Source organism: Tachypleus tridentatus, chromosome 4 (genome assembly GCF_004210375.1).
Source record: "Tachypleus tridentatus isolate NWPU-2018 chromosome 4, ASM421037v1, whole genome shotgun sequence".
NCBI classification, from domain to species: Eukaryota; Metazoa; Arthropoda; class Merostomata; order Xiphosura; family Limulidae; genus Tachypleus; species Tachypleus tridentatus.
In genome coordinates, this window is record NC_134828.1 from 117,993,212 (window position 1) to 118,006,647 (window position 13,436).

At 35.2% G+C, this 13,436-nt stretch overlaps 1 protein-coding gene across 5 annotated transcripts in view; it reads left to right on the forward strand.

Annotated features, from left to right (window-relative positions):
* Positions 1-13,436, forward strand: part of LOC143249944 (furin-like protease 1, isoforms 1/1-X/2) — a 185,480-nt gene that overhangs the window by 140,851 nt on the left and 31,193 nt on the right. For all 5 annotated transcript variants that reach the window (XM_076500564.1, XM_076500565.1, XM_076500569.1 and 2 more), the window contains 2 exons: positions 2,459-2,608; positions 4,961-5,100. In XM_076500564.1, coding sequence (XP_076356679.1) covers positions 2,459-2,608; positions 4,961-5,100 — 290 coding nt within the window. The remainder of the gene's footprint in view (positions 1-2,458; positions 2,609-4,960; positions 5,101-13,436) is intronic.

Below are 13,436 nucleotides of genomic sequence, written 5' to 3' on the forward strand. Positions count from 1 at the left end.
TCAGTCATCACCTGTTACTAAAGTTTGGAATGTAGAATTCATCAGTCGTCACCTCATTCTAAAGTTTGGAATGTAGATTTAGTTCATCAGTCATCACCTGATACTAAAGTTTAGAATGTAGAATTCATCTGTCGTCACCTCATTTTAAAGTTTGGAATGTACAGTTAGTTCATCAGTCATCACCTGATACTGAAGTTTGGAATGTAGAATTCATCAGTCATCACCTCATTCTAAAGTTTGGAATGTAGATTTAGTTCATCAGTCATCACCTGATACTAAAGTTTAGAATGTAGAATTCATCAGTCTTCACCTGATACTAAAGTTTAGAATGTAGAATTCATCAGTCGTCACCTCATTCTAAATTTGGAATGTAGATTTAGTTCATCAGTCGTTATCTCATTCTAAATTTTGGAATGTACAGTTAGTTCATCAGTCATCACCTGATACTGAAGTTTGGAATGTAGAATTCATCAGTCGTCACCTCATTCTAAAGTTTGGAATGTAGATTTAGTTCATCAGTCATCACCTGATACTAAAGTTTAGAATGTAGAATTCATCAGTCGTCACCTCATTCTAAAGTTTGGAATGTAGAGTTCATTAATAATCACCTGATGTCAAAGTTCAAACTCTTGGCCTCTCGTGATTTGTAGATCAAACCTGACCTTTTTTCTTGATTAGTAATGTGGTAAGTGGTGGCCAGACTCATGACACGTTATTTTCTTCCAATATATATGTTTGTGTTTCATGGAGCTGGATTTAAAACTTGTACCTTTTTCATAGAAGATGAGTAGATCTTGACATCAGCCTTTCTGTGGAACTGGAAAACTTGGTTAAAACTGCATTAGATGTGAAGTTCATCAACATGAAAGGGTCTCCATATCTAATGTGAAACATTGTGGCTACTCTTTTAGTAAGTGATCTTCCTGTGAACGTTTCATTCGATCTCAACATCAGCCTTTCTGTGGAACTGGAAAACTTGGTTAAAACTAAATTAGATGTGAAGTTCATCAACATGAAAGTGTCTCCATATCTAATGTCAAACATTGTGGCTACTCTTTTAGTAAGTGATCTTCCTATGAACGTTTCATTTGATTTCGACATCAGCCTTTCTGTGGAACTGGAAAACTTGGTTAAAACTGCATTAGATTTGAAGTTCATCAACATGAAAGTGTCTCCATATCTAATGTCAAACATTGTGGCTACTCTTTTACTAAGTGATCTTCCTGTGAACGTTTCATTTGAAAAGGAAAAGTAAACAAGTAAAAGAAGATACTGCTAAACCTCAGCCAAAGAACTGGAATTGTGCCATAGGTTAGAAACTTCTAGTTTGAACATATAATGTGGTGCCTCATCTTACAGCTCGTAGAAGATTCCATTAACATCATGGCAAGAAGAAAGGATAAAAACTCAACATTGCATCTTGTGCCTGTTAGAGGGATCCACAGAAATAAGATTTGAATCCCCCCCTTCACAGGACCATGGCTTAAAGAAGAAACAATTCACTGAACTGTTTAGTGAGAGATCAACTAAGAAACCACCTAAAAGACTTGTAGAACCATTCTGTTTACTAAAAGAAGAGGAACTGAGGACATGGAATCTACACTGCAGAAATAATTTGTAGAAAGTTATTGTAGAACCATCCTGTTTACTAAAAGAAGAGGGACTGAGGACATGGAATCTACACTGCAGAAATAATTTGTAGAAAGTTATTGTAGGACCATCCTGTTTACTAAAAGAAGAGGGACTGAGGACATGGAATCTACACTGCAGAAATAATTTGTAGAAAGTTATTGGAATGGTCCAGGATAATGTACTGATCACTGCTTTGAAACATGGTTAGTTTTTAACCATGTAGCTTGTTTTGTTACAGTTTTACTCACTTACTTTAACATCATCAAACAGTAGCCCTCTCCACTATCAGCCATTTTTCTACCTTCTGTTATGTCTTCTGTTATTAAAATGTTAATTTTTGTTTCAATCTCACATCTTGACATTTTGGCTTTCATTCTGCTTAAAACAAATCACTACAGTACACCTGTGTTTCTTCACCTGGTAGGTCTACAGATTTCTTGTTACATGAACTAGGTAACTGTGTCCTTTATTTATACTTTGAATACCACATATCAAAAACAAGTATTACTGAGAGAAATCAAATCATAAGCAAAAAAATATGCTAGTTAACTACTCATTAACGTAACTTACATGTGAGTTCTTATTAGTGATAAAGCAGAATACTCTATTATTAGGTGTCTTTTTAATTTTTACTGTTGAAGTTGTGAACTTGTAATGCATATTTTAATATCATGCTGTGTGATTTTTCTGTTGATATGTTTATTCTTTTTTATTTAGTATTCTAAAAAATGAACTGTGCTTAAACATCTTAATAAAATTGATTGTTTTATCTATGCTATTGACCTCTTAATAAGATAGTTACAATATACTATACATTTTCATAAAGATTAATTCCAGCCCAGAGCCACGTAGAGCTAAGCTTAACTGTTCATTGTGATGAAATCCAATACCTGGAGCATGTGCAAGCTATAATAACCCTTTCTGCAATACGTCGAGGAGACATTCACATTTACTTAACATCTCCACTAGGGACGAGGTAAGTCAACAAAGATACTTCAGATTAAACTTATGAAATCTTGGAACGAGAAGTTTCTTCCCAGACTTTTCCTTGTGTGTTTTTACATAGTCAACTAGAACATAAGCTTCCTCAGTCATAATTATCTAAGCAGGAAAAATATGCTTGTAATTAATTTTAATTGTCATAAGACAGTAATATTAGGCCTATTATAGATTTTGTATAACACTTTATTGTTTACCTAGTCCTTAATGGATTTTAAAGAATTTTTTGACTCTTCCAGATCTGACAAGTTTTTTAAAAATGTTTTGACTCTTCTAAATCTGACAAGCATCTTAGGTATACTTTGACTCTTCATTATTTGACAAGTTTCTTAGAAATGCATTGATTCTTCCACATCTGATAAGTTTCTTAACCCTACCAATATGGGCTGGATCAAATCCACCCAGTTTGTAGCTGTGAAAATACCCATGGGAGTAATTATACTATATTTTTTGATAATGTACATGTATATTTACCAAATTTTGCAAATTATTAGTAAACATAAAAGGTTTTTGTATACAAAATATAAGAATTTTTTAAGTAATATTTTTATCATGCTTTTTATATTTGCATATTGCCTGATCAACATGCAAAGTAGTTTTCATTTTAAGATTAAAAATACTTTTATGTATCAGAAAATCTTCAAATGTCACATATGAAATATTTGTAAGCTTCAGGTAATTATCAAATGTTTTTTAAGAAAAAATTTTTATCTATAAATTATTTTCCTTTGTTCTCCATTCTAGAATGACTACAAATTATAACACAAACATAATTTTTTACTCTAAATAACTCAAATCTCATAACCTAATGCATTTATATATATTTATTATTTTTAGTATATTAACCTTTTAGCTGTGTCTGGTTAGCATTACAGAAGTTGCATTGATGCTTCACAAGTGCACTCATTACTGTATCCAATAATAAAAAACTGACCTTTAGTCTTTACAGATTGACCTGTCTTGGCAGTGTTTTAGTGAAACTGTATTTTGTGAAGTACAGTCATATTTCAGTTATAATACATTATATATTGATATACATTAGTACTGTTTACAAATAAATTTTTAAATTAATCTTTTGTGAAACAGAATAATAAATAAGGAAGTAAAACAAAGAGTTATTTCTTCTAGTTATGAACATTGTACTTGTTTGCTGCTAAGCCTTGTAGAATTTTGCACAAGGAGGTTATGAAACAAAATATATTTTTTTAAGTTTTAAGTATACATTTGGAAACAACCAAAAATCTTAAATTACTACATAAATGTCATAGAATTCCACCATAATTTATCAAACTTGGAAACTAAGTTGTATTTGGGTTTAAAAACATACAAAATTTCAAGCCTTACCTTACAACTTTGAATCTGACATGAAAAGAAAGAATTTGCCATTGGAATATTTCAAAGAGGCTGAGAAGGCCACTAGAGGGATATTCTGAAATTCGATTGATTATTCACATGCTATAGACAGAAGTAAGTGTATGTAAGCAGGTGTTTCTAAAACTGCAGGTGGGTCCAATTGTGTTTGATTTGTCAAATGTAGGGTTATAAGCAAATAGAAAAGGTAGGAGGTTTTTATTTTGTATTCTAACTTTTCAATATCAGTAATTTGAATTTCTAATTCGAAAGAAAGTATTTGGATATTATGAACATCTAATTCAACATACCATGTAACACAGAAAAATTTATATTTAGCATATTGTTTTAATATTTACTTTTAATTTAAGAAATTAACTAATGGATCATACTAAAATGTGAATTATAATCTACAATTTCATACCACATTTATTGATATATGTTTATAAAATTGTGAATGGGAGTCAACAAATGTGGTGACATGACCCATGTCCTGTAGAGATAGTGTTAAAATGCTTTGCCCTTTTCCCTTCTGGCAAGTTTCTTGGAAATTCTGTCACTCATCTCCATATGAAAAGCTTTTTAAATACTGCTTTGTCTCTTCATTATACAGGTTTTTTAGAAGTGTTTATTCTTCTTTCTGTGGCTAGTTTGTTGTAAATGGTTTGACTCTTTGACACTTGATAAGTATCTTATAAATTATTTAACTCTTATCTGACAGATTTCTTGGAAATGCTTTAACTCTTCCATATCTTATAAGTTTCTAAGAAATGCTTTGACTATTCCCCATCATATGGTTTCATAGAAATAATTTGACTTTTTCTTATCTAACAGGCTTCTTCTTCATGTAACAGGATTCTTAGAAATTCTCTGATTTATCCATAACTGACAAATTTCTTAAAATCTTTAGATTGTAAAAACCAAATACTATGTTTAAGAGATATTTAGTTAAATGTCAAATTATTGATTTTATTTCTAGGTCAACTCTAGTTGCCCAAAGATCCAATGATAATTCTAGATCAGGATTCCATAAGTGGCCTTTCATGACAGTTCATAACTGGGGAGAAAACCCCTCAGGAGTCTGGAAGTTGGAGGTGCACAATGAAGGTCGCTACTATGGTGAGATTTAATCTCAGTATTACTGCCTTATATACATAACTTATAACTTTCTTTGACATGAATATAATACATATTTATCTTTCAGAAATTGTGCACACTGTAATGAATTGTTTGAGACACAATATTTTATAGGCGTCAAAACATTTTTTAGAAAATATTTTTCTTACACTAATAAATTATGAAATTTTTAACTGCAAGTTATTAACGTAAAATCAAAAAAGTGTTTTCTGATGTTAATAAATCAGTGTATAACACATCTAGTAGCATTAACTAATGAAAGATAAATTATGTGGATTTTTGGTGGGACACTACTTTTAAAGACCAAACATTAGGAATGTCACTTCTGTTAGTAACTTTTGAAACAGTTAACACTTTTAGCTTTTCAATGTATGATAATCACATTCTGGATAAAAACTTTTATGGTATTTAGTTGTAAATTAAACACATTTCTGCCATCTAGTGACACATAAGTAAATTATTGTATTGCAGGTAAGTGATACATTAGACATTCTTTTGAAAATTAATATTATTTTGTAATTGTTAAAAATAAAAAGTAATTGTGGTTGTGCAACTTATAGAATGTTTATCACTCACCATAGATAAACGAAAAATAGTAACACATATTTGTTACAGAGGGAATGGACATTAGATGCTTTCAGCTGAACTGTTAATGGTTTATGTGTAATGTGCTATATCTTACTGATTACGTAGGTATTGTTTTCTAAGATGTAATTGAGCTCTGTAGTCTCTTAGTATTTGTTCCTTGCTGGTACAACGGTAAGTCTATGGATTTACAGTGCTGAAATCAGGAGTTCATTTCCCTTGGGTGGACATAGCAGATAGCCCCATGTGGCTTTGCTATAAGAAAACACACACACATACCTAGTATTTGTATATACAATGATACTGTAAGTGTACATATTTCAGTAAAACTGACTGTATGAGTATATACTGTGTATGCATTGTATATATCTCAGAAAAATATTATATGAAATTATATATTGCATATAAATAGTACCTGTTTCTGTAAGACAGTGTATGAAAGTAAATATTGTGTATACATTGTATGTGCTTCTGTAAAACAGTGTCTGTGAAAGTAAATATTGTGTATACATTGTATGTGATTCTGTAAAACAGTGTCTGTGAAAGTACATATTGTGTATATATTGTATGTGCTTCTGTAAAACAGTGTCTGTGAAAGTAAATATTGTGTATACATTGTATGTGCTTCTGTAAAACAGTGTCTGTGAAAGTACATATTGTGTATACATTGTATGTGCTTCTGTAAAACAGTGTCTGTGAAAGTACATATTGTGTATACATTGTATGTGCTTCTCTAGAACTGTATTTGTGCAAATACATCTTGTGTATATATTGTACATTTTTCTGTAAAACTGTCTTTGGAAATATATATTGTGTACACATTGTATGTGGTTCTCTAAAACAGTATTTGTGCAAGTATATATTGTGTATATATATTTTACACACTTCTGTAAAACAGTGTCTGTGGAAGTATATATTGTGTATACATTGTACATGTTTCTGTAAAACAGTGTCTGTGAAAGTATATATTGTGTATACATTGTACATGTTTCTGTAAAACAGTGTCTGTGAAAGTATATATTGTGTATACATTATACATGTTTCTGTGAAACAGTGTCTGTGGAAGTATATATTGTGTATACATTGTACATGTTTCTGTAAAACAGTGTCTGTGGAAGTATATATTGTGTATACATTGTACATGTTTCTGTAAAACAGTGTCTGTGAAAGTATATATTGTGTATACATTGTACATGTTTCTGTGAAACAGTGTCTGTGGAAGTATATATTGTGTATACATTGTACATGTTTCTGTAAAACAGTGTCTGTGGAAGTATATATTGTGTATACATTGTACATGTTTCTGTAAAACAGTGTCTGTGGAAGTATATATTGTGTATACATTGCATTTGTTCCTATAAAACAGTAGTTGTGGAAGCATGTGTTGTGTGTATACATTGTACACATTTCTGTAAAACTGTCTGTGAAAGTATATATTGTGTATAAATTGTACATGTTTCTATAAAACAATATTTGTGGAAGTATATATTGTGTATACATTGTACGTATTTCTGTTAGACAGTATCTATGGAAGTATATGTTATGTATACATTGTAGTTTTTTCTGTAAAACAGTGTTTGTGGAAGTATATATTGTGTATACATTGTACGTAGTCAAGTTTCTTGAGAGTTGTTTCAGTTTTTTGAAGATTAATAATCAAACTTGAAATGATAAGCAGAGGTGCTCAGAAACTTTTTGTTTCTTTTCACCTTATTTGGAACAAAACATTATGGCCTTACAAAGACTGTGAAATTTGGGCTGAATGCCAGTGTTTATGAAACCTGGTAGTATGGAGATGATCGTGTGACAAAAGTGTTGGCTATTTATCATGGATATGTTGTTTGGTGACAAGGAGGGGGAACTGTATCATGGATATGTTGTTTGGTAGCATGGTGATAAGGAGGGGGAACTGTATCATGGATATGTTGTTTGGTAGTATGGTGACAAGGAGGGGGAACTGTATCATGGATATGTTGTTTGGTAGTATGGTGACAAGGAGGGGGAACTGTATCATGGATATGTTGTTTGGTAGTATGGTGACAAGGAGGGGGAACTGGTATGAAAAGTGGTGGCTTTAAGAATCAGGAAGAGTTCTATATGCAGAGAGTCAGCAAGAGGAAATCAGATATTCAGCGAATGCAGAAGAGTATAAGCACTGCTGATGGTATTCTAGCCAGTTTAAAGTATCCACTAAAAATGCTAGAATGATTAGATCCCAGAAAGGTTAATTGTTTAAGGTTGCTTTAATAATAAGATTATGTTAAAATCTAGAATCCATGGAAGTTAATTATTAACAAGTGAATTAAATCAAACCAAGGAACAGTACTTTTCAGGGTACAGATCTATAGATCTCGTAAAAAATGTTTTGTTTTTAGGTGGGAAACGTAAATACATTAAGAAAACCTACTTTAACTGATCAGGATTCTCTTCTGTGCCCCAGCCGTGTGGCTGTATTGATGGATTAGTGAATATGACGATAGTTTCATGAAAGTCTGTATTAGCTTATAAATATGTAAGTGGTTTCTTTGGGTACAACTACTAAATACGGGGTTAATTGGTGATAAATATCTTTCTCAAATGGTGGAGGTAGCAGCAAACTGTTAAAACTCTCAGGTTCGAAAGTTGCGTTTTCTTTGTAATAAGAGAAGTTAGTTCAAATAAGCATTTTTTGATATATCTTGAAATTTATTAAGGTATTCTGGTGGAGGGTAGATGGAAGGTATGTAGGCTGTTTAAAGTGCTCTGATTGGACAGTTTTCAGTTGATATTTTATCATCTTACAGCACTACTATACTCAAATAGTTGCCTGGTATAAGTATTAGTAATAGTTTTACTGTTGCAATCTTTATTAATACCACTAATGTGGTTTTGGTAAGAGATTCTATTACTGCTGTTGTAAATGACATTAAAATAGTTATTACATGAAAGGATCTGATTTACACTTAGTCTTAGCACATTTTACTGAGCTGGAGAAATATTTCAACATTGAGCTAGAGGTTACATGGTTTACTTCTGTTTTTATTGGTTTCCTGAGAAAGGCAGTAGCTTGTGTTTTGGAAGTGTTGAGAGCTACTGAACACTTATTTCACCACCAGGCTATTGTGTCAAGTAATAATTGAACACTTGGGTTGAGGACTTCTCAACACTTATTTTACCACTACGCTACTGTGTCTTGAGATGATTGAACTGTTTGGTTCAGTGCTTCTCAACCCTTATTTTACCACCAGGCTACTGTGTCTTGAGATGATTGAACTGTTTGGTTCAGTGCTTCTCAACACTTATTTTACCACCAGGCTACTGTGTCTTGAGATGATTGAACTGTTTGGTTCAGTGCTTCTCAACACTTATTCCACCACCAGGCTAGTGTGTGTTGAGATGATTGAACTGTTTGGTTCAGTGCTTCTCAACACTTATTCCACCACCAGGCTAGTGTGTCTTGAGATGATTGAACTGTTTGGTTCAGTGCTTTTCAACACTTATTCCACCACCAGGCTACAGTGTTTTGAGATGATTGAACTGTTTGGTTCAGTGCTTCTCAACATTTATTTTACCACCAGGCTACTCTTGAGATGATTGAACTGTTTGGTTAAGTGCTTTTCAACACTTAATTTACATCTAGGCTACTGTGTCTTGAGATGATTGAACTGTTTGGTTCAGTGCTTCTCAACACTTATTCCACCACCAGGCTACTGTGTCTTGAGATGATTGAACTGTTTGGTTCAGTGCTTCTCAACACTTATTCCACCACCAGGCTACTGTGTCTTGAGATGATTGAACTGTTTGGTTCAGTGCTTCTCAACACTTATTCCACCACCAGGCTACTGTGTCTTGAGATGATTGAACTGTTTGGTTCAGTGCTTCTCAACACTTATTCCACCACCAGGCTACTGTGTCTTGAGATGATTGAACTGTTTGGTTCAGTGCTTCTCAACACTTATTCCACCACCAGGCTACTGTGTCTTGAGATGATTGAACTGTTTGGTTCAGTGCTTCTCAACACTTATTCCACCACTAGGCTACTGTGTCTTGAGATGATTGAACTGTTTGGCTCAGTGCTTCTCAACACTTATTCCACCACCAGGCTACTGTGTCTTGAGATGATTGAACTGTTTGGTTCAGTGTTTCTCAACACTTATTTTACCACTAGGCTACTGTGTCTTGAGATGATTGAACTGTTTGGTTCAGTGCTTCTCAACACTTATTCCACCACCAGGCTACTGTGTCTTGAAATGATTGAACTCTTTGGTTCAGTGCTTCTCAACACTTATTTCACCACCAGGCTACTGTGTCTTGAGATGATTGAACTGTTTGGTTCAGTGTTTCTCAACACTTATTTTACCACTAGGCTACTGTGTCTTGAGATGATTGAACTGTTTGGTTCAGTGCTTCTCAACACTTATTTTACCACTAGGCTACTGTGTCTTGATATAATTGAACTGTTTGGTTCAGTGCTTTTCAACACTTATTCCACCACCAGGCTACTGTGTCTTGAGGTGATTGAACTGTTTGGTTCAGTGCTTCTCAACACTTATTCCACCACCAGGCTAGTGTGTCTTGAGATGATTGAACTGTTTGGTTCAGTGCTTTTCAACACTTATTCCACCACCAGGCTACAGTGTTTTGAGATGATTGAACTGTTTGGTTCAGTGCTTCTCAACATTTATTTTACCACCAGGCTACTCTTGAGATGATTGAACTGTTTGGTTAAGTGCTTTTCAACACTTAATTTACCTCTAGGCTACTGTGTCTTGAGATGATTGAACTGTTTGGTTCAGTGCTTCTCAACACTTATTCCACCACCAGGCTACTGTGTCTTGAGATGATTGAACTGTTTGGTTCAGTGCTTCTCAACACTTATTCCACCACCAGGCTACTGTGTCTTGAGATGATTGAACTGTTTGGTTCAGTGCTTCTCAACACTTATTCCACCACCAGGCTACTGTGTCTTGAGATGATTGAACTGTTTGGTTCAGTGCTTCTCAACACTTATTCCACCACCAGGCTACTGTGTCTTGAGATGATTGAACTGTTTGGTTCAGTGCTTCTCAACACTTATTCCACCACCAGGCTACTGTGTCTTGAGATGATTGAACTGCTTGGTTCAGTGCTTCTCAACACTTATTCCACCACCAGGCTACTGTGTCTTGAGATGATTGAACTGTTTGGTTCAGTGCTTCTCAACACTTATTCCACCACCAGGCTACTGTGTCTTGAGATGATTGAACTGTTTGGTTCAGTGCTTCTCAACACTTATTCCACCACCAGGCTACTGTGTCTTGAGATGATTGAACTGTTTGGTTCAGTGCTTCTCAACACTTATTCCACCACCAGGCTACTGTGTCTTGAGATGATTGAACTGTTTGGTTCAGTGCTTCTCAACACTTATTCCACCACCAGGCTACTGTGTCTTGAGATGATTGAACTGTTTGGTTCAGTGCTTCTCAACACTTATTCCACCACCAGGCTACTGTGTCTTGAGATGATTGAACTGTTTGGTTCAGTGCTTCTCAACACTTATTCCACCACCAGGCTACTGTGTTTTGAGATGATTGAACTGTTTGGTTCAGTGCTTCTCAACACTTATTCCACCACCAGGCTACTGTGTCTTGAGATGATTGAACTGTTTGGTTCAGTGCTTTTCAACACTTATTCCACCACCAGGCTACTGTGTCTTGAGATGATTGAACTGTTTGGTTCAGTGCTTCTCAACACTTATTCCACCACCAGGCTACTGTGTCTTGAGATGATTGAACTGTTTGGTTCAGTGCTTTTCAACACTTATTCCACCACCAGGCTACTGTGTCTTGAGATGATTGAACTGTTTGGTTCAGTGCTTCTCAACACTTATTCCACCACCAGGCTACTGTGTCTTGAGATGATTGAACTGTTTGGTTCTGTGCTTTTCAACACTTATTCCACCACCAGGCTACTGTGTCTTGAGATGATTGAACTGTTTGGTTCAGTGCTTTTCAACACTTATTCCACCACCAGGCTACTGTGCCTTGAGATGATTGAACTGTTTGGTTCAGTGCTTTTCAACACTTATTCCACCACCAGGCTACTGTGTCTTGAGATGATTGAACTGTTTGGTTCAGTGCTTTTCAACACTTATTCCACCACCAGGCTACTTTGTCTTGAGATGATTGAACTGTTTGGTTCAGTGCTTCTCAACACTTATTTTACCACTAGGCTACTGTGTCTTGAGATGATTGAACTGTTTGGTTCAGTGCTTTTCAACACTTATTCCACCACCAGGCTACTGTGTCTTGAGATGATTGAACTGTTTGGTTCAGTGCTTTTCAACACTTATTCCACCACCAGGCTACTGTGTCTTGAGATGATTGAACTGTTTGGTTCAGTGCTTTTCAACACTTATTCCACCACCAGGCTACTGTGCCTTGAGATAATTGAACTGTTTGGTTCAGTGCTTCTCAACACTTATTCCACCACCAGGCTACTGTGTCTTGAGATGATTGAACTGTTTGGTTCAGTGCTTCTCAACACTTATTCCACCACCAGGCTACTGTGTCTTGAGATGATTGAACTGTTTGGTTCAGTGCTTCTCAACACTTATTCCACCACCAGGCTACTGTGTCTTGAGATGATTGAACTGTTTGGTTCAGTGCTTCTCAACACTTATTCCACCACCAGGCTACTGTGTCTTGAGATGATTGAACTGTTTGGTTCAGTGCTTTTCAACACTTATTCCACCAGCAGGCTACTGTGTCTTGAGATGATTGAACTGTTTGGTTCAGTGCTTTTCAACACTTATTCCACCACCAGGCTACTGTGTCTTGAGATGATTGAACTGTTTGGTTCTGTGCTTTTCAACACTTATTCCACCACCAGGCTACTGTGTCTTGAGATGATTGAACTGTTTGGTTCAGTGCTTTTCAACACTTATTCCACCACCAGGCTACTGTGCCTTGAGATAATTGAACTGTTTGGTTCAGTGCTTCTCAACACTTATTTTACCACTAGGCTACTGTGTCTTCAAATGATTGAACTATTTGGTTCAGTGCTTCTCAACACTTATTCCACCACCAGGCTACTGTGTCTTGAGATGATTGAACTGTTTGGTTCAGTGCTTTTCAACACTTATTCCACCACCAGGCTACTGTGTCTTGAGATGATTGAACTGTTTGGTTCAGTGCTTCTCAACACTTATTTTACCACCAGGCTACAGTGTCTTGAGATGATTGAACTGTTTGGTTCAGTGCTTCTCAACACTTATTTTACCACTAGGCTACTGTGTCTTGAGATGATTGAACTGTTTGGTTCAGTGCTTTTCAACACTTATTCCACCACTAGGCTACTGTGTCTTGAGATGATTGAACTGTTTGGTTCAGTGCTTTTCAACACTTATTCCACCACCAGGCTACTGTGTCTTGAGATGATTGAACTGTTTGGTTCAGTGCTTTTCAACACTTATTCCACCACCAGGCTACTGTGCCTTGAGATAATTGAACTGTTTGGTTCAGTGCTTTTCAACACTTATTCCACCACCAGGCTACTGTGTCTTGAGATGATTGAACTGTTTGGTTCAGTGCTTCTCAACACTTATTCCACCACCAGGCTACTGTGTTTTGAGATGATTGAACTGTTTGGTTCAGTGCTTCTCAACATTTATTTTACCACCAGGCTACTGTGTCTTGAGATGATTGAACTTTTTCTACTGTAGCTTGTGGATTCTTGGAAGAACTACAGATGGTGATCTTGTCATCGTCATCATG